Source organism: Eremothecium cymbalariae, chromosome 6 (genome assembly GCF_000235365.1).
Source record: "Eremothecium cymbalariae DBVPG#7215 chromosome 6, complete sequence".
Taxonomy (NCBI): Eukaryota; Fungi; Ascomycota; class Saccharomycetes; order Saccharomycetales; family Saccharomycetaceae; genus Eremothecium; species Eremothecium cymbalariae.
This window is the reverse complement of record NC_016454.1, coordinates 656,583-681,864: the sequence shown is the minus strand read 5'-3', so window position 1 is coordinate 681,864 and position 25,282 is coordinate 656,583. Positions and strand designations below refer to the sequence as shown.

Sequence of the window (25,282 nt, the reverse complement as noted above, 5' to 3'; positions counted from 1 at the left end):
ATATATATATATATATAGAATATTACATATAAGTTTGTATGTTTATATTAAACCAAAATTAAAATTGTCTTTAATATCATAATTTATCAAATGATTGAAGAGAGTGCACGAAAAAAATTACATCTGGAAAACGTAATTTTATAGACCACCAACCAACTCACAACCCATTTTGCAAGATGTAGTTTCCAATTTCTTCGCCAAAGTATTCAGTAACCTCCCCATGAGAGTTATCCAAAAGAGCTAACCTTAATGACGTTCGCAACAATTCATAATTAATCTTCTTGTTAATTCTAGAATCCTTCTGATATGCAGGGTTTTTTAAAACAAAATTGCGCATATATTCCGCAGCATTAGGCAATTTGCCCCTTGTTCTATCAGAGATCAACTTTAAATAATAATATAACCTTCGAATCTTTGGAATATCAGAACTGGCCAATTCTACCCAGCTGTTTGCAATATAACCTTTATGTTTTAAGATGCGATCAATGAATAGAGCAAAAATACCGTTTTTGGTACTGTGAAAAATTTCGTCAATGGTATACATGCTTGCTGAGGAGTCTGCATCCGGTGAAAAGTCATTTTTCCAGTAGAATTTTGTAGTTATAATGCTGCCACGATTATGAGCCAGGCCCATATTTTCCAGCGTTCTTGAAATCGGTATATATGCATTAATGTCATCGTCGAATGTCAACAAACATTCTACAACCAAGTAAATGAACGTCGCCAATGCTGCATTTTCAAAATCTGTAATCTGAGATTCCATGGTCCTGAATTCCACTCTCCAACCAGTAGCAGTAACGTTGTCAGGAGTAGCATCCTGAGATGGGGGTTTGAACCTTAAACTCTGCCAGTTAGTGGATTGAATATTCTCAAAATGATTTATATCGATGTGATTTTGCTGATCCAACAACTCAGTGAAAATAACCAAGGGGTCCCTAGTGAACAAGTGAGAAAAATGACGCGCTAAATCTTGATCAATGCTGTATATATCATTATGCTGTAGCTTCTCAAATACATCGGTATTTATGGGAACATCAATATCATTCAATTCAGAGGAGTAAAAATCGTTCCCACCCAAATATAGAGCAACCGTGCTATACCGAGACTTTGGATTACGTTGGGTGCTCGAAGTCCTGTCTTCTGCAATACCTCCATACAGCCCGTTGACTTCAGGGAGCAGTGGTTCCATATCGCGTTCATATGGTGTACGATCATCCACAGCGCCAGATATAACATTCCAACGAACATCCTGATCCACCAACCAACCCTTAAAGAATGGCGACGCTGCAGACACAGAAAGGAAGATTGGGGCAAAATTGGTTAGGGAATCATACAAATACCTGGCTTTCTTCAAATTTGGAGCTGAAAACGTTAGCTGTAGACAAGAACACCCCATCCCAAAACCCATAGCATCCAGATAAACGTGTCCTGGCTTACTCGCAACAACGGACTCAGCATCCTCCCTCGGAAACCAATCTCTAGTGTAAACTGTATCATCGTCAGCAGGGGTTCTTTCATCACGATACATTGGGATATTGATGCAAACTTTCTCGCCACGCCGGGTCCTGATATTGGCAGTCAACGTGGGGAATCGCACATGGCTGTTTATAATCTCATCAGGTAAGTAAAGCGATCGACTAGCCGAGTTCTTGTGTGACCAGGCATCCTCTATATCACTGAAATCCGAACAACCCATCCTCGGGAACACTGTTATGGACAACGGTGTTACATTAGCCCTACATAACTTCGCAGATGCAACTTGACGCCTCGCAAGCATATTCTCTTCCACCTCCGTAGGGTTGAAACCCTTATACGGAACCAAAGGTGTTGCCTCCAACATATACCTCCCATACTCAGGATGAAAATGAACATTCAAATCCTCACATTCCCCCTTATACTCACCATTAAGCTCTCCAATCACTGCCTCATGATGCACCGTGAGCCTGGCCTCCTCCGCAACATCATCAACGATACACATCATATACTCTAACTCATCTCCCCAGTAAAGAGGATCACCATCCCGTTCAGCAGCTGCCGCAAAAATATATAATAATTGTTCAACACCATTCTTCTTAACATACTCAATATACTTCCTAGAATCCCCCCATGGCAATGGCGTTCCCGAGGTTAGCAGTCCCATGCTAATTTCTTAGTTTCCAGTATATTATTATTGCCAATAAAACACAAAAATACTACCGTGGAACTACTCCCTTTTTTGATCAGCACTGATGTAATTCAAATCCTCTGGCCTTCTTTGAATACCCCCAAAAACAATTTCCTACTCACAATACCAAACATAAAACACCTTAAATTTATATCTATGTATTAGAAACGTTTTCTCACAAACGCTGTCGCTGACCGGAAATTAATCAACTTTTGGAAAATTTTCGCCGCCTGACATGTCATCGCTTACCCAGAGGAACGCTGCAGCTTTAGATTGGCTAGACAATGAAAAAGTCATTGTGATGACAAATTAAAACTTTTGGTGGGTTGGAAAAGATGTTACATTGGAATGCTGCCAGAAACCAATTAGTCTGTATTGTTTTGGCGGTGAATTAGGTCCTTAGAGGATTACAAGAGGCATGTGTAAATGAAACCAGGATCACGAGTTATGGCACCACGGCCATGTTGAGAATGGTTAGGTAAGCAGTTATTCAAAGTTTCGAGGCAAGACGCTTGGGTTGCAATATAATCGGTGTAGATCTTAAAAATAAGTATTTGAATAGGCAAGATTTATGGCGGGCGGAGGATATGAGTCGATGGGAGGGTATTTGTGCGGGTGGGCAGGTGATGGAGGTTCAGGCAGGGGAGATGTGGGGGCAATTGAGGGGGGAGTGGTTTTTGAATTTGTACAGGAAGTATTTAGAGATGGAATGGGGAAGGCTGGGGGTCTGAAGACCAGGTTTGGATTGTACGTTTTGGGGAGGCCGAGGAGTGCAGTTTAGGTATTTTGGCAGATTGTTTCATTGAACATAAACATGTCCGGTTTTTTAAAGTGGATGTAGCTGCACGGAAGAGAAGTGAGTACGTGAGAAGCAAGGGGGCAGATAGAAGAGGGTTGTGGCATGGAGCAGTTACAGTCGGATCATGTGGGTATGAACTATGGTGTAGTTTCGGAGTCGAGCTACGACTGGTTGCGATTTCAAGAGGAGCAGCAGATGAGACTTGTGTCTTTGGCGAATTCGCGATCGCGACAGACTTCGTTTCTGTCGATGGATTCATGGTCTCATAAATCGCTGATCTCACGACTGTGGACAGATGGGGTTGGGATGTTGCAGAATGGTGTCAAGGGGGCGCAGGATAGTAGAGAGTATGTTATTGAGTACTCTGTGTTCCAACCGAGGAATGTTGCTGCGGTGCATGGGATCGAGGATGAAGCTCGAAGCCAGGAGCAGTTTCAATACACTGTATCGAATTGCATCGAGGCTATGCAAGATCTTGGGATAGATTTACAGAGGATCTTAACTGGATCCAGTGGGTCTTACTTTGTGTATGGGACGAACGAAGAGATCCTTGGTGTGTTCAAACCCAAGGACGAGGAGCCCTATGGACCTTTGTCCCCAAAGTGGACGAAGTGGTTGCATAGGACGTTTTTCCCATGCTTCTTTGGAAGGTCCTGCCTGATCCCGAACTTGGGTTATATCTGCGAGGCAGCTGCATCACTTCTGGATAGGCAGCTTCGCACCAATCTCGTCCCCAGGACGGATACGTTAGTTCTGGATTCCATGAACTTTTACGATAGCAGGAATAAGTGGTTTTGCGGGTTCCAAAAGAGGCTGCAACGTAAATTGGGATCTTTTCAGCTTTTTCTAACCGATTATACAAGTGCTGCTACGTTTTTGCAAAAGTATCCGTTACCAGAGGCCCTGTCACCAGAGATGGATACCCCTCCTTCTTTAGAGGAAGTGGAGACGGCGAATTTCCGGTGGACATCGGATACATTGCGCCAATTTCGATTGCAGCTGGAAAAGCTAATTATATTGGACTACATTATGCGAAACACCGATCGAGGATTAGACAATTGGATGATACGTATAGAAGAATCTCTTATGGGCTGGCAGGTACATGTTGCAGCCATTGACAACGGATTGTCTTTCCCCTGGAAACATCCTGACGAATGGCGTTCCTATCCTTATGGATGGCTATACCTACCATTGCATATTACCAACAGGCCTTTTATGAGAGAGACTAGAGAACATTTCCTGCGCATTTTATTGAGCTCCGAATGGTGGGAGCAATCGTATTTAAAGTTCCACGCTTTGTTCAGAAGGGACGCAGAATTTACAGAACGAATGTGGAAAAAACAATGGAGCGTGCTGAAAGGTCAGGCATTTAACGTTCTAGAGACTTTAAAACATCCATCACAAGGCCCACTCGAACTTATCCGTAGAACTAGATGCCTCGTTCTTGACGAGATCTTGGAGGTGCCGGCAGAAAACCCCCCCATGAATATCATTGGTTCTGCAATAGATGAAAACCTGGACGTTGCATCATCACCAATGATTCTATCCTCTGTACCTGAGGAAAGCATCCTGCTCAATTTCCCACAGTTCCCTGATAGAAAGACCCATGATGAGCAGGACCGTCAGTCATTCGTAGAAGACCCAATAAGTGAGCTTTTATCCGACATGAATCGGCCTACATCCCAAGTAACAACAAAGAAGGTAATTGTGGAAAGGTTACAGATATGCAGTAGTAAGCCACCGGTCTTTACTTGGTGCTAAACCTTTACGCTCTACAATCTTCACAGCGATGGTCATCGCCTAACTTCGTATGAAAGTACAGTTGATTCTAAATATGTTTTAAATCTTGTTGCCATGACTACATTGAACCCTCCACTGTTTGATCCAATCATCTAGTGTACCCGAGTATATCGCTTCCTCTTCATATAATATCTCATTTCAGCTTACAGAGGCACTGAGCAAAACCTGGATGGTGTTTTTCTGGAATAGAAAGCCTAAAAAGCAGACACGAAGTATTGTCAGTTCGACTTCCGGATTGGCATCACATGAAGGAATACTAGATATGCCGTCGTCGTCATTTCCACCAGATATGCGCAAGTCCACTACGTCGTCCATTCAACATCCACGTATAATTGAATCCCAGCTCGGAGAAGCATTAACCGTTCGGTCAAGACTTCTTATGAAACTAGCAGCTAATGATAAAGTAGACATAGGACCTCCAGATTTAGTACACGTCACTGAATTCGATAAGTATCATCAGGTTGAAGTAGGTGAACATCATTATGTTACAGGATTGGATGTCTCAAGTGAGGCTATGCCAATCGCGTATTTGAATACTTTGAGGTGGGATCAAAGTTCCAATTGCAAGAATGAAAAGCAAATTGCAACATACTGTACATTTAACATATTTTCAAAAGTCGATCTTAGAATCAGATTTGTGTCCGAAAAACGTTTTCAAATCAATGTGTTGGATTATAATAATAGCGCTAACCCGGTTCAATTGAGCGATGAGTTATGGGAAGAGACATTTGTGAGTGGTTGTATTAGATGTATGGTGATGAACAGAGATCGTGGCAGAAAAGCCCCAGGTCTTGTTGAGTATCCTATTGGAATCGATAACGGCGTTCAATATTGTGAAAATGTAATATCCTCGTTGTGTAAATTTCTTCCCAGAGGAATAGAATCAGGTTGTGATTCGACAATTTATATGGGCCCAACGATACTCCAGAATTACTTAGTTACTGCGTTATTGACGTTTTTGTCGTTAGTATCAAGATCGCTATACCATTATACCGTAGATTATTTGGATATGCTCATGCAACAAGACACGAGGAATGCATTCTGTTACAGACTAGTCCAGATTAAAGTCTTGATGGCTAGCAATTCGTATGAGTTTCAAACAATTAAGAAAATACAAGACGCCTTTGATGTATTTTTCCCTAATTTCCCTTCTTTGTCTTTGCTTGAGTTCAAGAATATCATTGATCTGTTAAATCTAGAGGTGGAATTTCTCATCAATAAACAGGATTACGAACTAGCGCTTCCATTAGCAAAAAGAGCTACAGAGTTAATCACCGATAATTTCCAAGCCTGGTACAACCTTGCTCTGTGTTACATTGAACTGGGGCAGTATGAAAGCGCACTGTATTCCATCAACTCTATGCCCCGACTATCCTCAACCAGCCCTGGAAATGATTCTTCTATGATAGATATTGTCGAGTCAAAGTACTATAATAGGCCGCTGGGATCAGAACCAGTTCAGACACTCCTTTCAGGTGAATACAACCATTTGTTCAACACAATGCCCAAAATAAATAGTATGGAATTGCGGTCCCTCATATACGGCCGCATTGTAATGTCCAAACCAACAAATCGGGGCGGCTGCATTGAAGAGATATGGAATGGTCCCTGTTTAACAATTGGCCCCATTTATGGCCCCCAGGGTTCCAACCTAGTGAACTTTGTATCCAAAAAGGAAGTCAAAGCTATCAAAAACACGTTGGTGATAGAAAGAAATACCACATCCAACAAACTATCCCCCGGAGATGCCCAGGTGTATGACCTACTTATACGTATAGTCCACAAAATTAGTTGGAACAGCCTCTTAAAACTGAGGTCCAGTCTCTTTGTTATGCAACGGGAGCACATGAGAAGCTCCGTATCCCTAAACAGAGAAGTCAAAAACAAGAGACTTTGTGAAAAATGGTTAGATAGACTCTTCATGGACCTTTACGACGATCTCAAAATTTGTACAAATATTCCTCTTCACAACAAAAATGTCGAAAACAGCGGACTGGAATGGCAGCTATTGGGCCTAACCCTACTCAGGACCTGGTATTACGAAGAGGCGATCGCCTGCCTCAGAACAAGCATTCTCGCTAGGTTCGACACCGTCGCTGCAGAAAGACTCCTGCAACTCTACATCTCCGGCATATACAAGGAAGATGACATTGACGTCATCCTCCATCTCCTGACGTCGAATGCCTCATATGCTGCCCGCTTCCATGACTGGTGCCAGTGGCTGACCGTACAGACCCTCTACAAACTATGCGAAGAACACAGCAAAGAGATCATACGCACCAGACTGTACGGATTTTATCTAAACAACAACTCCATCAGACCACTCATGGAGAAGTTTCTTGACCAGATAGATACTGAATAATCTGTTTTTACATTTAATGTTCTTCCAAACTACCTCTATATCTAGTCACATGACCTTGTAATTTCTCTCCAACAAAACCGATTACCCGGCCTCCCTCTGTTCTCTCTCACAAAATTTTCATCGCGCCCAGAATATCCATTTCCCGGGTAACGGCTCGACTATTCTCTTAGCTTTCTTTCGAGTTTAATCTTTATTCATCATTGATAAAGTTTTTGACTGAGTACAGGATTAAAGCGAAGAAGAAGTCATTAGAACGAGAGCACCACCCCTCAACAGTGTATCTGCCTTTTCGCTCAATTCGAGTAGTGGTTTTATACAGCTATCAGCATTTCTGGACATTTTTGTGACCAAGATAACGTTGATACACTATTCCTCCCATACTGGTGAATTTTTGAAGTAGCTAAACGAACCCTACCCCATCCGTTCTTTTCGAACGTTGTAAAGGCATAACGTTAATCAAAGGGGGAAGAAGCAGTTACTCTTCAAGAGTAAACTTAAGGTATTACTATAATTTAGTGTTTGCATAAATTCAGTCCTGTGGTTATATTGGGTTTTATCATTTTTAAGAAAACGGACAGTAATAGAATTGTAGATGTCAGGGTCATTTTGGAAATTCAGTCAGGATTACTCTACAGAATCGCCGTTAGCGAAGATTCTAAATAGGGCATTTGTGAAGATCAGTGATGCGGAGAAAAAGGAACAGTTAAATAATATTCAGAAGTCGGTTGATTCGCCTCAAAACAGGTTTGATGTTTTAGAATCTGAGCATGAGGATGCGGAAGAGGATGAGGAGGATGGTCATTACGATGCTAAGGGACATGGCGATAGGGTCCATGGTAGGGGGGGTTCTTTGGAGGCCAATGTAGAGCTGCCAGATAACGAATCAGAATATAGGGATTATCGGCCTAATTTGGATGTGCTAGAGGAGCTGTTAGATGATGAGGAACTATACACTGAACTAATGTGTTCGAATTTCAAGCTTATGGTATTTTTTAAATATCCTGAAGTATTAGACAGGTTGGTTGATTATGTTACAAGTGAGAGGGTTTCGGAGGAAATGTCAGAACCTGGTGATAATGAATATGATGATACGCAAGATGAACATAAAGAGGGAAGGAATGCACAGGATATGACCATGCATAAAGATACTCCGGTTAAGCAAAGTATAAGGGCAGTCGATGGCTATACTAATCGGAATGATAATGCATCTGAAGCAATGAATGGCGCCGTATGTACATTAACGGAGGAGTCTGAGGAACAAACCGAATCTAGAAGGGCAAGGATGGCCGCTGAAATTCTATCTGCAGATATCTGGCCAATTTCTTCAACATTCATGGACCATGAGGAGTTGATGTGTAAGTTATGGTCTATGTTAGATCATCCAGCTCCACTTTCAATCATTTCTTCTACTTATTTTATGAAGATAAATGAGAGACTACTCGATATGGATATTTCTGCAATGATTCGTTTTATTTTGGATCAGGACAACTTGGTGGATAGGTTTTTGACCCATATAGACAACCCTCCATTAATGGACTTCTTGTTAAAAGTTATTTCAACTGATAAACCAGATACCCCTACTAATGTAATTGGTCTACTAAAAAGCCAAATGTTAATATCTAAACTACTAGATCATTTATCTCCAGCATGGTCTTCTTCGATACAATCTGCCGCAGGTGATTTTTTAAAGGCATTGATAACCATCAGTGCAAACTCAAACAACGAAATTGCTTCAGCTATAGGCCCAAATGAATTAACCCGTGAGTTAGTATCTCCTCCAATCGTTTCGAAACTAGGTGAGATTATGTTGAAAGGTGGTACGTCTTTAAGCAATGGTGTTGGCATTGTGATTGAGTTAATCAGAAAAAATAATTCAGATTATGATTTTGTTCAAGTCATGTATACAACTTTGCAAACACATCCACCAAACGACAGAGACCCTGTTTATCTTGGTCATTTGGTGAAATGTTTTGCAGAAAAATTACCTCAATTTACTAGCATGTTGGTAGACACTAAGTTGTCTCCATTAGAGACTCCATTTGGATCCATTGAACCATTGGGATTTGAAAGATTTAAAATTTGTGAGCTAATTGCAGAATTGTTACATTGTTCAAATATGGGTTTGCTAAATGAACCAAAAGGTGACGAAATTGTGCGTGAAAGAGATGTCAATAGAGAGCATTTATTAAAAATGCAAGGATATGGAACTTCTAAGGAAGTTTCTAATCAAGATCAACAAGTTATTGGAAGTCCATCTCCAGAAGGAGACGATTTAGTCGATAAAGTGAAGGATTTAAAAGTAACTGCTGACTTTGCAAATAACTCGGAAAATTGTTCTGATCGTGATATTTCGGAGGAAAAAAGTGCTGAATCCCCTATACATCAAATTAATGCTGAAATCCAATCCGAAGAATATTCTGATTTAGAAACTTCAGAACAGGCTATACGGGAAAAACCTGTTGTTGGGGACCAGCTAAAGATAGCATTGCAAGATAACAAAATAATCACCACAATTTTAAAAATGTTTATAAAATATCCATGGAATAACTTTTTGCACAACGTTGTATTCGATATCGTTCAACAAATTTTCAATGGACCATTGAAAACTGGCTATAACAGATTTCTTCTCGCTGATTTGTTTGCTTCTGCGCAAATCACTAGAGCAATAATGGATGGCGATCGAAAATGCCAAGATTATGAGAGAGAAACAGGTTTAAGATTAGGTTATATGGGCCACTTGACGTTGGTAGCTGAAGAAGTTGCAAAGTTTGCTGCTTATATCGATGAAATGAAAATTACATTTAGCGATTCTATCATAAGCGAAGATTTAAATGATCCGGAATGGAAAGAATACACGGAAGTTGTGCTAGCTGAAACCAGGGGGAAATATAGCTCTGTTTTGGGAGATTTAGTAGAAGAAGGAGAAGTAGAAGGATCTAGAAGGGATGATGATAGAAATAACGATCGTTATTACAACGGGGAAGATGTTTATCATGGCTCATATACGGATCATGAAGATGAAAATTATGCCGAATATAGCGATGTGGATGGAAGCCGCTACTACGAATATGAGGATGAAAGTGGTCATAGAATTCATCTTAATCATTTAGATGGCGATGATATCAACGATTTAGATGCAACGGGGGAAGATGGGTCCGGTAATAAGTTTGGAAACTATGTGTCGCATCAAATTACGAAAGACTATAACGCAACAAACTTTTCATCAGATGAAGAAGAAGACAGTCAGTGGACCTCCGTCGCTACTAGTACGGTCGGGGACCACGCCGTGGCGACTAACTTCCAGTCTCAGTTGCCTAATGAATCTACCATGTTATCCAATCAGAGTATCTTTCATCATCAACCATTTGAACTACAGGAAGAGAAAGCAGAAGATGATTATATGGATCCCAATGATGACGGCCAATCTTACGCTAAACCTAATCATCCTTTATACTCGAACATTTTGTCTCCATCGCATCCAGATAATCTGTACTTCTCTAAACAAGATGCGGCCCTCGGTGAAGAAGAAGCTGGAGATGAAGAAGAAGAAGATGATGATGATGATAGTGCAGAGAGCGATGAAGAGATGATTGTAGTTGAAGGTAAAACTGATTTAGAGGATGGTATGGAAATTGATAAGAATGGCAACGACTATGCATTGTGTCGAACCTCCAGTAAAGGTGAAAAAAAGTGGGGATCGCAAAAACATCAATCAAATAGAATAATAGGGATGAATAGTACTAATATGTTCAACAGATCAAAGGACATACATAAAAATGAGTAGAGTAAGCACTTATTCGTCTGTCTTAGGAAGAACCGACTACTTTTATCATTCTATATCTAAATTTTTCAGGAGAATAAAAAATGCTGTAAATTTTTACAGTTTTGTATAATTATATAGTACACAACTACCCATACTTTCCCTTATATAATTATTCTTAATATTAATCGTTCAGCTTGCTGTGAGCATATATCTGTATGTATGATGACTTTTCTCAAGTTGACCTTTCTCCAACAGCCTTTTTTACGAAAAAAGGTTGACATCACCTATAAAACAGCTTCATCAATCAACGATCAATCAACGATATTGGATAAAAAAGAAAAATACCAAATACTGGACCGAAATAGATGTCTGTCAACTCAAAATATCATCCGCTGGCATTATACAACTTAATTTCTTGCCTAGCCTGGCTTTTCTTGCTGTATAATGTTGTTTTTGTCTACCGCAGAGTCTCCCAACCCGAGTTTTATATGAAGACCAAAGATATCACGACCTTGATACAATGTGGATCAATCATTGAGGTATTTAATGCAGTATTTGGTATAGTTAGGGCCCCAATTTTCACTACTGCAGCGCAGGTAGCCTCCAGGTTAGTGCTAGTAATTGGTATTTTCCAGCTCGTTCCGGAAACTCCTGCCGCTCAAGAAATTCCCTACGTGACATTACTATTTGCATGGTCCCTCACTGAAGTCGTTCGCTACTTATTCTACTACTGCAATCTGGTGAATAAGCAAAATGGCCCTCCAAGACTCCTAATTTTCTTAAGATACAACTTATTTTGGGTGCTATATCCTCTCGGTGTCATCAGTGAATTACTGATTATCAATTCGTCCACAGCACACGCTGCAGATAGATATGGCGTCCTTTATAAATTCATCTTATATTTCATCATGTTGACTTATATTCCTATGTTCCCAACATTATATCTACATGTTATGTCCCAGAGATCCAAAGTAATGAAAACCCTAAAAATGCGTAACCAAAAGAGCAGTTAGTCCTCAACGTCTAAATAGCATAGACAAAATAATATCTTCAACTAGATTAAGCTGGGTTCATAGCCTTAAATAGTGTTTGTGTGTGTTCTATGTTGGATCACTGAACTGTCTAATATTTCAGTCATCAGGTCACATGATCTGAATTACTCTCCAAAAATTTTTGACCAAAAAATCTGAAAAACGGTCTCTTGTCCACCATACATACATATAGCTTCTTAATGCGATGAGCATAAAGTCCTCTAAGATTTGCTACTAAGTTGAACAATGCTACCCACTTTGTGTCAGATGCTACCTCGTTCCGCAGCATTCTGGACGCCTTGCATGTTTTCAAGAGGAGCGATGAGACCGCTTAGCACAACTGGCTGCCTACTTCAACAAGCACCTAAATTTGATGTCGCACCATTAAAACTCTCCAATGAACTGTATGCAATCTTCAGAATCCACAACAGACCGTACCTAGTCACCAATGGTGACAAGGTAATTCTCCCTTATAAAATAAAAGATGCAGAGGTGGGCGATATATTGAATTTGGAAGACGTTACCACCATTGGGTCGCGCAACTATAAAATCGTCGACTATCCGTTAGATCCTTCACTGTACACAATCAAGGCCACCATTTTAGAAAAGACGAAACGTCCAATCTCTATCAGAGAAATTACAAAGAGAAGAAACAGGAAAGTTCGTCACGCAGTAAGCAAGGGCGACCTGACTGTTTTGAGAATTTCTGAATTAAAGCTGAATTAAAGTTTCAGAAGCGTTTTTCTTGTACAACGATATTCCAAGAAAAGATCATAAAGCGGGTGGAACATATTGCTTTTACCTATGTAAATTATATTATTAAACATAATTCAATGTAAATAGTTCACATGAACAAGCTTAGGAGCAATTCTGACCTTGCTACTACTGTTTTATCTAGTCCTTTGTTTAGCATCTCCATTACAATTTGGGAAAGGGAGGGCCTCCAATAAAAGACCACCGGCGCGGAGGAAATGAAAATGAACAAGGGAAAACGTATCAAAGCTGCCTCCAGTTCAAATAGACTTACAAATAGTAAGAGTGTTTTCAGCTGGCAGAAGGTTCTAAAGTGTATTAAGCGATTTCCAGTGACAAGGGGGACTAAGTTATGGCCTTTCTAAAACGTCTGAATGTGTCTTCACATTCTCGGTCAAGCTCTAACACGTCTGGGAGGACTTTGCAACCTCATCCTGAAACGTCAAGGTCAGCAGTTATTAAGCCACTGCCAAAAATACCAGTTAAATCTGAGAAGTTTGCTAGCGATGCAACGAATTCAACGGATGCTTCATCTACGATATCATTTCCTTTTGATGTTTTTGGCAGTAATAGTACGCAGTCATCAACTCCATTAAGCCCAAGTGAATCTTATGCAGCGTTATCTGAAGAGTCCAGGAAAACTTCAGCTGGGAGTACCAACAGTCTTTCTTCCGGAAAGATGATATATTCTTGGGATGTAACGGATCCAGAGCAGTGGTCGATGCAGCGTGTAACTGCATGGTTCAAGTTCCACGACTTTGATGAACAATGGATTCTATTCTTCCGAAGAAATCACATTTACGGTAAGAAGTTTTTACAGTTACTAGCACACGATAATTTTAACAAGTACGAAAGTTTTCTATCTGCTACTAAAAACTCTTCCTATAATAGATTCCAACATCTTCTGAAGCGTACGTTGGAAGAAAATGTCTCCAATGCTCATAGGCGGCAGCGGAGTAATAAGTCGAATGATTCCAGGGGCTCAGTGGATTCAATACCTAGATATCTGAGAAGGAAAAGCGTTGCATCTGAGCCACGGATAAGTAATAACGAGGCCATTCAGCCTCGAAAAGGCCTAGATATGGGTGAAGACAGAGGCATGGCTACAAAAAATCATTCATCTGCCAAGAACTCGAGTGTTTTGTATAGGAGAAGTTTTATTTCTTTGAGAAGTACTTCTAACTACAACAATAGGAACGATTCTAATGATGACTGTAAAACATTACCCGCTATGAAGATCAGTATTCCTCCACGTCCTTTTTCTACCATAGAGGCGTCAGTTACTTTGTCGCCTTCCTCGACTTTAAAATCACAACCATCTCCGTTGTCTCCGGTGAACTATACTATATTTAGAAGGGATCACAAGAGCAGTTCTTCAGATTCTTCTTTGTTCAACAACCTATCCAGTAGTGCGGATGATGTTATGAAGGGGTCGAATGCGAATAGTCCCCAGTGTGAGCAACAGGCAGTCAAGAAGGTCCCTGAAATTATCCAGTCTCCTTTAAGGGCATCTCCTAGGTACATGGATGATAAATCGAAAATTTGGGATAAATTCAAGAAGAAAGCCGAGCATCATACACCTTCAAGGATAAAACAGTTCTCTGGTCCTCGTAGCAGCAGTTCTCATCATATTCAGACTTTAGAGGAATCTCCAGATGAGACTCCTTCTTATACGCGGAAGTCCTTTGGAAGTATAACTGACTCAATATTGCCGCGTAAAGAACCGCTGATTTTGGAACAGAAATATTATCCATCAAAGAAATCTGAAACTGTTCCCAATTATATTCTAGTCACTAAAGATAACAGGTCATTTGTCCCACTCAACATTTCAAATATTAAGACTTCTCAACAACTTAAAAAGTCGATGGCATCAGTGCTCGGTATAAACCATAAATCCTTCACTGTTCATTTAACAGACTTTGGTTGCAAAGCTGGTAGCGCTATTCCAGATGATATTTTGAGAGATATACGTGAAAGACCCTTAACAAATATGCAATGGAAATTTTATGTCAACGATCAAATGAAAATACAATTGAGGCCGATGATCGAAGCGCATAATATAGAACCTCCCTTTCAAAATGATATGAGTTGTAGCAAGGGTACTTTGCAATCAGCGGCAAGCAGCTTCATCAGCTCTAATGATGACATAAACTCTTTTTCGGATATTACTTCCATAGATGAACATGGCAATGTTATCGGTAGAAGGGCGTACCCACAAACTCCAAGCCATTATTATGATCAAGGAGCCAGTTCAAAAAGCCCTGAGCTTGATTACTGGAATATAAAAGGTCGACAGCAGGACAGTACAGGTTCATTGAACACGGTAAAAGCAAGATCCACGAATAAAAATCAAGCTCTTCCATCAGCAATAGATGGACTCAAAAAGTCCAGTTTCAAGGTAATAAGAAAGCATAGCAATGCAGAGATAGACTTCAATAAGGGAAGAGAATCCCCTTATGTAAAGCCGGAATTTGCACCAAAGCGTGAAGCTCCTAAGCCGCCGTTGTCGGGTTCTCAAGTATCGCTTGCGTCTTCATCCTCTATCCAAAGCAGTCTTACAGACACAAAACCCCTCAGTCTCTCGCCTATAAAGTTACAACGCCAGCAAACTGGAATATATGTGAAAAAGAATCAGCGTCCCCCACCGCCTATAAATGTTGGAACTTCAATTGCAGTGGATACAAAAGTTACTACCTCTGTTTCGGAGCTTTCAACACCCTCAGATGGTGTTGTTTCTTCTTATACCCCAGCATCATCACACGTTCTTGTACCAAAGCCGTACAAAGGGGCTACTAATCCAATTAGAAAGAGTAGCGATGAGTCCGTTGTAACGAACCCTGTGGCACATTATATCCAGAACCAGAGAGCTCGTAAACCTAGGATCAACACACCATTGTATTCACCACCAGCGCTGACAAAACGCATAAGTTCTCGTAGGGTTGTCTCCTCAACGTTTGCAGCAGATGTATTTATCGAGAACGAAGTTTCATTCGCAGATGCGCCTGAGTTGTCTGATTTTGATAGCGACAACAGTGATTCTTCAGACGATATTATTTGGGCAACTGGTATGGCACCTAAAGAGAATTCAGAAAAGCTAGAAACTAAAAGCTCAGATGATTCCGAAACTTTGTCTGTGGCATCGGTTTCTAAAGAGGAAGATGATATAAATCTAACAAGGAAAATGACCCTAAGACCTACGGCAGAAGTTGTTTATCAAAATTTAGAGATGTTTTTCCCTGGTACGGATTTGGACAAGCCTATATTGGAAGGCTTGACTCCTCCTCCATCTCCAGAGGCGGTTACAAATCAAGCAGATCAAGTTTTAACACCTATAAGCAGATCTTCCACAGTTTCATCAACAAGTTCCATACGACAGTCAACTCCCCGTCCATTAATTACTAAAAGGATTGAAAATTCTCAAGAAGTTCTAACTCCAGTCAAGAATTTAAAACCCCTAAGGAGGACTAAAACGATAAGAACGATAGCTCGGGAGGCAAGCGAAGCTCGTAAAAACCCTCACTTCAAAAATATCAAAAGACAAAACACTAAAATGTGGGGTACCCGTGTTGTAGAACTGACTGATAAACGTATGGTGTCTATCAATAAATCGAAAAATTCTAAGGGTGAGTATAGAGAATTTGCCTGGATTAAGGGTGAAATTATAGGTAAAGGATCTTTTGGTGCGGTGTATTTGGGATTGAATGTCACAACTGGTGAAATGATGGCTGTCAAACAAGTTGAAGTTCCGAAGTTTGGTTCTCAAGATCAAATCACTGTCACAAATGTGGAAGCTTTAATCTCGGAAGTCTCAACACTTAAAAATTTAGACCACCTGAATATAGTTCAGTATTTGGGTTTTGAGAATAAAAATGGAATATATAGTTTATTCTTGGAATATGTTGCTGGTGGTTCTGTTGGATCTCTAATCAGACTGTATGGTCATTTCGATGAGCAATTGATTAGGTTTTTGACCAAACAAGTTCTGGAAGGATTGGCATATCTTCACCGGAGAGGTATTTTACATCGAGATATGAAAGCAGACAACCTGTTACTAGATAATAACGGTGTTTGTAAAATCAGTGATCTTGGCATTTCCAGAAAGTCTAACAATATTTATTCCAATGCCGAAATGACTATGCGTGGCACTGTGTTTTGGATGGCACCAGAGATGGTTGACACAACTCAAGGGTATAGTGCGAAGGTTGATATATGGTCGCTGGGTTGCGTAGTGTTAGAAATGTTCGCGGGGAAGAGGCCTTGGTCGAACCTAGAAGTAGTTGCCGCTATGTTCCAAATCGGTAAATCTAAGACAGCCCCCCCTATCCCAGAAAAGACCCTGCCATTAATATCTAAAGATGGTCGTGTTTTTATTGATGACTGTTTCAAGATTGACCCAGAAAAACGCCCTACGGCGGATACTCTTTTATCTCATCCATTCTGCCAGGTCCCACAGGAGTTTGACTTTGAGAAAACTGACCTTTACAATTTTATTAAACAAAACGACAAATTAAACAATAGCAAGCTGAGGATGAATTCTCAAGAATAACATAACTTCTATTCATATTGTAGTTAAGTTTTAATTAAAAACTATTCATTTTTTATTCGTGTCTTTCCCATGGTTTTCTAGACATGATGTTTTGCATGTAGCATACTTGCAACTCAGCGTCACTTGGATGTTTTAAGAAATCTAATACCCAATACTCAATGAAATACAAAGTATAAGTAAATAAACTAGTAACCAATATTTGGCAACAGCATTGGCTTCGCTTATAAATGCTTTTAAAGCCCAATATTCAATGGCCACTTCATTGCAAACACAAGGCAGCTTTTTTAAATTATCAACGCGTGCAGAAGACGCCTTTTGCAAGAGAAACCACAACAAACAGAGTTCTGTTAAGTAATAGGGTAAGAGACGGAGCAAGCTGGTTGCAGCTGGAAGATCTACCTATCTCATATATTATGGAGTTTGATCTATTTAATGGATTGAACCCACGGCAGTATGAGGCTGTTACTTTCGATCCTACAAAGGCATTACAGATTGTTGCTGGTCCAGGCACCGGTAAAACAAAGGTGCTAACAACTAGGTATGTCTACCTAATTGCATTTAAAAACATCAACCCCCTTTCAATTATTATGACAACATTTACGAAGAAAGCTGCGGATGAAATTAAGGCTAGAGTGGAACCTATTCTTCGAAAGTGCGGCTATGATACCAACAAATTGTTAATTGGTACTTTTCACTCAATTTGCAACAATCTTTTACATCAATATGGCCATTTAATCGATTTACCTAATCATTGGAGGGTATTTGCGAGCTCAGAAGTCGATCCTATTGTTAAAAAGTTGGTTGAAGAGTGCCCAGATCAGATCCGTGATTATGCTCTTTCTTATCGTGCAAACAAGGTCAACTTATGCCTGCCGAATCGCAAATCTGAATGGGCATTAGCTGAGAAACAGATTATTAAAAATATCTCCCGCCTAAAAGCAGAAGCTTTAAGCCCAGAAGCATACAAGAACCTTGATTCACACGATGAAGCTCTTTATTATTTTTACAATGCTTATCAGGTAGAGATGTTAAGACAGGGGGGGCTTGACTATGATGATCTGTTATTTTACTCATATAAACTTCTATCGAAGAACAGATGCTGGAACCATATTAAGCATGTAATGGTTGATGAATTCCAAGACACCAACAACATTCAGTTAGAACTAATGTATCTATTATCAAGAGGAAAACATCAATCTTGCGAAGGAGTCACTGCGGTTGGAGATCCAGACCAAAGTATCTATGCATTTCGTTCAGCATTGGCCCGAAATTTTGATGAGATGATCCAAAAATGTCCTATTGAATATGGTCAAGTTGTTTTGGAAGAAAACTATAGATCGACTCAAAATATCCTTGATACTTCAGAATATGTCATAAAGCAACAGTCAGATGGAAGAAATCAAAGACTGCCACTACGTGCACAGTTTTCATATGATATCAAACCGGTTTATATGAAGTTTCCTGATGGGTTTTTAGAAGGGCCTACAATTTGTAAAGAGATCCTATATTTGAAGGCCATCCCAGATTTGTTTTCCTTCAACGATATTGCAATCTTAGTTCGACAGAGGAGACAAATAAAAGCAATTGAACGGGCATTAATTGACCATAGAATCCCATACAAAATTATCAAGTCCGTTTCATTTTGGGAACGAAGAGAGACAAAAGCAATGCTGGACTTGCTTAAAGTGGTATGCTCAGATTTAGACAGATATGCAATTATCAGATCTTTACAGTACCCCTCTAAAGGCCTCGGTGATGTAAGTATTGCAAAAATTGAAAAGTTATTTGATGAAGAGTTAGATAAGCCCGCATTTGTAGTCTTGAAAGAACTTGCGGATGGCCTGAAAGATCATAAATTCCCCGCTAAAGGTAAAGTTTCAATAAAGAATTTTGTTTCTCTCATTGAAACCGCTAGGAAGTTATGTGATGAAAACCCAAAAATGTCTACTAGGGATGAGTTATTTGAGTATTTGTATGATGCATCAGGCATGAAGAATGAGTTTCTTTTTGAGGACGATAAGGCTGATAGAAAAGCCAAAGCTCTTGAAGAATGTGAGCCTAACAAATACAATAAACGCCACAAGAATATCGAACTTGTTAAATCTCACTTTTTGGGGTTTCACCCAGACGAAATGGATCCGAAGTATAGGATTGAGATGAATCCGGATACAAATCAACCGTGTATCGTAAACGATGCACCTGTTATAAAACAAGATGGAGAAGGATTGGAGAATTTAAGCAAATACTTTAATTCTAAGCTTAAACCATTAACAGGGAAATTTGATACAAGCTGTGGAGAAAGGGTGGCAAATAATGATGCAAAACAGGAAAATGAGAACCCAAGAATAGATATCTACAAATTTCTACGTCAATTTATTGAGTTCATAAACTTGTACACTACAAACGAAGCTTTAGACCCATCTTGCTTAACTGAAGATCAGGTTGCTGCTAAGAAACAAAGAGATAAAAATGGAATACTTACTGTCACAACCATTCATGGCTCTAAAGGTCTTGAGTGGCCAATTGTTTTTGTACCAGGTTGTGTTGAAGGTATAATTCCCTGTGTTTATGCAAATTCAAGAGATGATGACTCTGAAGAGGAAAATGACGTCGAGGATGCTAAGGATACAGAAGATCTTCAAAATTCGAATGATAATAGCCCCAAAAAAGGGAAGCAGTCGAAAGCTTCAGAAAGTATTGATGAGGAGCGTCGTATGTTTTTTGTAGCACTAACTAGAGCAAAATTCCTACTTTATGTTAGCGCTATAGAGAATAACGAGCGAGTTCCAATTATTCCTAGCCAATTTTTAACACCTGAAGTTATGCGAACGTTGACTGGATCACAACAGTTATTTGATAAAGTGGATTATATTGATTCTTTGTATGAAGCGATGCATAAAGAACCAAAAAGGACTCCAAGTTTTTGTCTCGAAAGGTTGCTGGAAGATTATCATAACTTTGTAGCTGCTAATCGTGAGTTCTTGATATGGAAAAAGGAGAAGATATTACATGTAAATACTATTGACTTCGGTGAAAATATTCAAACCGAACGTTTTAACATGGGAATCACCACTGCATCAAAACAATTAAAAAGAAGTGAAAAAATGCTATTTGGTCAAGACTTGAATCCATGTTCACGACAATCTGCAAATTATGCTCCCACAATATCTAGGAAACCCAGTAATACAATTACCAGGAAGCAATTTGCTCCACCTCCAACCTTATCTCAAAGGGCCCCAAACACCACTGGAAAAACGTTTGCACCAAAGCCTAATGAACATCTGAAGCCGCCAACTGAAAATCCTAAGGAATCTGTAAGACGTCATAAATACGTTAAAATTAGGAGTAATACACTCGAAGATGTCGTTATTGCAAGTGAATGCCCGCAAATAACAGGCGTTAAAGAAAGGGTACGCTCTGGGATGTTATCCCCTTCTAAGTCGCAGCATCGAATTGTAGCAGAAGAAATAAGATTAGAAGATCTGTCTGATGAGGATCAGTGCGGTGAGGTGAACATCAAGAGAGATGAAGTCACCGCTGCTGAGCTACTACACAATCCAAATGATTTAGAAGTAGACAACAGGCCTATCTTGACAAATGCCAAAGTTTTAGCAGATGCTAGTAGAATTGAAATTTCCAAAAAATTAAATGGCGGTACAAAACGGAATAGAAATAGGAAAAAGATTAAAAAAGAGTCTGAGAACGATAATGATATATTGATGAGACTTAAAAGGGCCCGGAAGGCAACGCCTACAATTAGCGATGAGGTAATTGTTTTAGATTAGTGCTCATTATTTATACAAGTCATCTATAGTTTAATGAAAATCTTGTAACTATACATAAGCATAGCTGTTAGTGAGATTACTGAGGTATAAGCCAATAATATTGCAATTCCTGAAGCGGGTGTCGTGTCGAGAGTGTTGATGATCATATTAGTCAAGCCAGTCAAAAGATTTGCAAGCAAAAATATGATCAGCCCGTTGGAATTAATAGCCTCTAATGTTTTAGGAATTTGACCATCCGATCCATCGTTTTTAAAGATCGAATCCACTAAACAATAACCTGCAAGGAAAGTAGTATTGTATGCTGCTACCCATAGAACATACGGTTGGTTTGCAAATCTCCTTGAAATATTATATGGATAATACGATAGTACAAATTGTGTCATTGTAATAAATATAAGCGACCAAGTAAGTAACCCATTCAAAGGACTCATGGAGGTCAATTTAGTCCACACAGAAGCATGCTTATTCGATTTACTATTGTACACCTTTGAAGAGGGTTTGTATAAGTTGTTCTCAGTGACATGATTACCAAGCACAAAGAACCCTGTACTCTGTCCGCATAGAAAGATAGCACAATAACCTAGAAATGAAAATAGGCCTTCCCTATTAGCATTGAAAAATGTATCTCTGGGATGGAATACCATATAGTTTAGGAAGCCGTCTTTAAATAATAAAAATGCCTCCGATATAAGTGAAATAAACAGTGCAATTAGTATACGTGGAATAAATTTGGACACTGAATCGAATAATATCATTACCGGTGGTAAGAGCGCCAGCGTGAAGAAGAAATTCCAATGAACGCCATACTCTGTGACATGTTCTTGGTATTGCAGGTTTTTGACACTTATAGTACGCGCAACACCAAGAGCCAATAAAGTAGTGCTGGATTTGAAGGCTTCGAAAACTCTCAAAAGCAAGGGCTTCCTTGTAATGCCGATCTCCTCTTTAATAACTGCTCTCGAGGAAACCAGCCCGTTGCTAAATACGAATGACCCTACACCTAGATCCATTAATGAACTACCCCAAGTTTCAACCTTGGCAAAACGCCGTGGGAATATTGGAAAGTCGACGGCCAGAATCGCAATACACGTAACGACTAGCATTCCACCTCGATATGCTGTAATATACGGCTTTTTAACCAATTTGTATTTCTCATTAGATGCTTTCTGAGTATTAATTTTATTACTTTTCTCTTTAGGTAGATCTGGCACAACTAAATAATATGCAATGCATGGCAATAAGATTAATATATTCAGGCTAATTGGAGTTCCGGAGTAAATTGTAACAGATAGTAAAAGCCCACACCAGTTTAGAAAGAAATCGGTCAATATTGGAACATTTTTTGATTTGGCTTTCAGTAGATGCCAACAGAAGTATGATATAAGGGCGATCGACGTCACTAGATTAATTTCACTTATAGAACCACCTGAAAGCCCAGCAACGAATTCCTCCTTTCTTTGTTTCAACGCAGACATATTAATACCTTTCAGGGGGTACAGGAAACCTTTGAGGCTTGTTAATAATAAATAAGGAATTGACCAAGTGTATATATTATTTAGTTAAGTTTTTTCATGAATTCGATTATGAGGGAAAAAATCGAAGTCCAAAACGTGAAAGTTTTAGTCCTACCAAGACAAAAATGAATATATTTACAAAACTATACATATAGAATGATATGCCTTTTCATCTATTAGCTATATATATACATATATCCATGATGAGGTCATGAAAGATCTTTATAGGATCTTCGAGTCAATCTTCTTGACGGTGGAGGTAATGAATCTTTTCGGTTGGCTATACTCCCATAAGTCACCTGAGTGTGCATAACGTTGTCTGTGTTATGTCCATCCTCATTTACAACGCCGTTTTCGTCTTCTGTATCATCATTTACAATAACACTCGGTCCGCTTTTTTCCTTTGCTTCCTCTGTAAGCATGCTTCCCCAGCTGTTCGAACGTTCTAAGGGTACCTCCGTATGAGATCTCCGATGGTTTTCTTTGATAGCTAATGGAGGTTCAGGTGCAGGGTTCAACTGCTCGTCCATCTTCGGAGATACCTTGGGCTGTTTATTTGAACTTTTCGGATGTCCTAATGACGACGCGGATCTGGATAAAGCCTTCGTCTTCAGCATAAATTCACGCGTGGATTTCTTGACCGTTGGTGCGGAACCGTTACGCAATAAGATATCCACTGCTTCTGTATCAAGAGATCCTTTGGGGGTCATTGAGGTTCTTGATCCTGTGGGCTTTAAGGCATCTAAGGTTTCAGACATGAGGTTTGATTTTGTTCGCGATGCTGTGGGCTCTGGTATACTAACATCAAGCTGGATTGTGTAGTCATCCTTGGAACCTCGCGGACAAACAATGCACCAGTTAGTATCATTCAAGTATATTTTGGCTGCGGGACTGCCGCTTTGTTTAGCTTTTGCAGCTCTGCGAAAGAGCTCTATAAGAAATCCCGGTGTGATCAGCGGTATTGAATTTTTATTGATGAATGCGATCTTACGTTTCATTGCGTTGCGGAAGACTTGGTTTTGCTCCTTTTGCTGCCGGAACATGCATGCATAGTGATTTTGGCGCAGCGTATGCTCTGCCGGAATAGAATTGAGCTGTGCTAAGTTTATGATTAGAATATCAGTTGAGCTTTTCAATGTATCCATATAACAGATACCCATGGGTTCCAGATACGACAGGATTTTATTCATATGCAACAGTTCTACGCCTTGGAACCCAGTCATGTGTACTGCCATGGTAGTGTGGCCGTGCAACAGAGAAGAGGGAGGCAACAAGTAGAATCGGGTGTAAAAGGGCACGCACCACGGGTCTACACGCAGTAACTCCTTGTAGTGGAGGCAACGCTCTATATAGAACTCAGTAAGCCACTGAATCTTGTGGGGTAAACGCTCTACGGGAAAGTCACTAGGACACAAATAATACTTTGTTAACTTCGAAAGATTGTTAACCTCGACGCCGTTAGTACCATACACGAAAGTGGTGCCCATATGCAGCGCGATAACGTGATCAAGTATGTCTCGCTGTTTATCACTGAAACCCAGCAAACAAAAACTACACCCGTCAAAGAGCCCTGACTCGTGCTGCTCGGACACAGCATCCAACTCCCGCTGTTGCTTCGGGGATCCCCTAAAGAGTTTGTCAGTGGGGTCGCAGCAGCCGCCGCCGGAGCCGGGCTTAGCCCTACCCACTGTGCTGGCCCAGATCTTGGAACCATTCTGTTTGAAGCGTCCAGAAAGCTTGAGCACCCGAACGTCGTCCTGCTGCTGCTCGGCAGCAGCAACTGCAGTTGAGGCGCCCGTCGCAGCCGCCGCTGCGCTCCCCCCGTCGCCCGTGGCCCCACGCTCAAGCTCATCCCAGCAACTACAGGCCTCACGACCGATCTCGTGCCACGGCTTACCAGCACAATGCTCCAACAGATAGTACTCCATCTCCAGCACTGCCCCCCGCTTCGTACAGTCCATAACCCATTTTGGATGCACAATAGGAACGCCCTCCTCCCGCGCAGCCTTCGCCCGCGCACCAGTTGCACAATCTGTGATAAAAACACTCTGCGCGCTGCACTCGATATCCTTGATAAAATGGTTCGTTAAACATCTGTACGAATGCCCGATCTCACACAGCTGCTGCAGCTCCCCGGTACTAACCTCCGGAGCACTGATCCGCCCTATAAACATGTAGAATTCGGTAAACGGCGCCAACTGAAACCTTTCTCGCAGCACACTCAGCAACCGGCCGCCGCTGCCGCCGCCAGCCAACACATCCTCCCCCGCCAGCCATTTCTCATAAATACCCTCAATGCTCTCTGCGTCCATAAACACAATATCCGCCCGATTAGCAACAACATACCGGTACTTGGCCGACTGCCGGCTCCCCACCACTAGCACCTGAACATGTCCAGTCAAATCACGCGAAAACTTACCGCCAAGCCTAGCCACCTTCTTGTTCAGCACCACAAGAATCTCTTCCGTCACACCCGTAGCACAGAACGTAAGTCCTTGGAAAGGTTTGCTCATAGATGGAGGGGATCATTCTGCGAACGGGCTGCTGTGCATGGTATTCCTCTTCTTGGCGCCTTTTTTGTTATATATCACGAGAACACATCCGCCCGGGTAACAAACTCCCCGGCCGGGTAACCACACGTGCACCCAAATCTCAGATCCACCCACGTGACCCCGCCCGGTCCAAAGGATACACCCGTAGCCAGATTCTACTCCCTTTCATCCGCCCCTTTTTCCTTGAGTCACCCCCTGCGGTAAACAAAAAAC

General features: G+C 40.7%; 10 protein-coding genes across 10 annotated transcripts; 7 read left to right on the top strand and 3 right to left on the bottom strand.

Annotated features, from left to right (window-relative positions):
* Positions 1-157: 157 nt before the first annotated feature.
* GSH1 (glutamate--cysteine ligase) lies at positions 158-2,140 on the bottom strand (the record flags this gene model as incomplete). The annotated part of the gene is made up of 1 exon (XM_003647495.1): positions 158-2,140. The coding sequence occupies one exon, from the start codon at positions 2,138-2,140 to the stop codon at positions 158-160; it is 1,983 nt and encodes a 660-aa protein (XP_003647543.1).
* A 925-nt stretch (positions 2,141-3,065) lies between these two features.
* LSB6 (1-phosphatidylinositol 4-kinase LSB6) lies at positions 3,066-4,724 on the top strand (the record flags this gene model as incomplete). The annotated part of the gene is made up of 1 exon (XM_003647494.1): positions 3,066-4,724. The coding sequence occupies one exon, from the start codon at positions 3,066-3,068 to the stop codon at positions 4,722-4,724; it is 1,659 nt and encodes a 552-aa protein (XP_003647542.1).
* Positions 4,725-4,932: 208 nt separating this feature from the next.
* On the top strand, positions 4,933-7,125 carry CHS6 (Chs6p; the record flags this gene model as incomplete). Its single annotated transcript, XM_003647493.1, has 1 exon — positions 4,933-7,125. The coding sequence occupies one exon, from the start codon at positions 4,933-4,935 to the stop codon at positions 7,123-7,125; it is 2,193 nt and encodes a 730-aa protein (XP_003647541.1).
* A 592-nt stretch (positions 7,126-7,717) lies between these two features.
* Ecym_6347 (SAPS family protein) lies at positions 7,718-10,909 on the top strand (the record flags this gene model as incomplete). The annotated part of the gene is made up of 1 exon (XM_003647492.1): positions 7,718-10,909. The coding sequence occupies one exon, from the start codon at positions 7,718-7,720 to the stop codon at positions 10,907-10,909; it is 3,192 nt and encodes a 1,063-aa protein (XP_003647540.1).
* A 344-nt stretch (positions 10,910-11,253) lies between these two features.
* Positions 11,254-11,901, top strand: PHS1 (enoyl-CoA hydratase PHS1; the record flags this gene model as incomplete). Its single annotated transcript, XM_003647491.1, has 1 exon — positions 11,254-11,901. One exon carries the CDS (start codon positions 11,254-11,256, stop codon positions 11,899-11,901), a length of 648 nt encoding a protein of 215 aa, XP_003647539.1.
* Positions 11,902-12,165: 264 nt separating this feature from the next.
* Positions 12,166-12,645, top strand: MRPL49 (mitochondrial 54S ribosomal protein bL21m; the record flags this gene model as incomplete). Its single annotated transcript, XM_003647490.1, has 1 exon — positions 12,166-12,645. One exon carries the CDS (start codon positions 12,166-12,168, stop codon positions 12,643-12,645), a length of 480 nt encoding a protein of 159 aa, XP_003647538.1.
* Positions 12,646-13,024: 379 nt separating this feature from the next.
* On the top strand, positions 13,025-17,218 carry BCK1 (mitogen-activated protein kinase kinase kinase BCK1; the record flags this gene model as incomplete). Its single annotated transcript, XM_003647489.1, has 1 exon — positions 13,025-17,218. The coding sequence occupies one exon, from the start codon at positions 13,025-13,027 to the stop codon at positions 17,216-17,218; it is 4,194 nt and encodes a 1,397-aa protein (XP_003647537.1).
* Positions 17,219-17,445: 227 nt separating this feature from the next.
* On the top strand, positions 17,446-21,003 carry SRS2 (DNA helicase SRS2; the record flags this gene model as incomplete). The annotated part of the gene is made up of 1 exon (XM_003647488.1): positions 17,446-21,003. The coding sequence occupies one exon, from the start codon at positions 17,446-17,448 to the stop codon at positions 21,001-21,003; it is 3,558 nt and encodes a 1,185-aa protein (XP_003647536.1).
* A 23-nt stretch (positions 21,004-21,026) lies between these two features.
* Positions 21,027-22,478, bottom strand: GWT1 (glucosaminyl-phosphotidylinositol O-acyltransferase; the record flags this gene model as incomplete). The annotated part of the gene is made up of 1 exon (XM_003647487.1): positions 21,027-22,478. One exon carries the CDS (start codon positions 22,476-22,478, stop codon positions 21,027-21,029), a length of 1,452 nt encoding a protein of 483 aa, XP_003647535.1.
* Positions 22,479-22,726: 248 nt separating this feature from the next.
* On the bottom strand, positions 22,727-25,030 carry DPB11 (protein kinase activating protein DPB11; the record flags this gene model as incomplete). The annotated part of the gene is made up of 1 exon (XM_003647486.1): positions 22,727-25,030. The coding sequence occupies one exon, from the start codon at positions 25,028-25,030 to the stop codon at positions 22,727-22,729; it is 2,304 nt and encodes a 767-aa protein (XP_003647534.1).
* Positions 25,031-25,282: the final 252 nt, after the last annotated feature.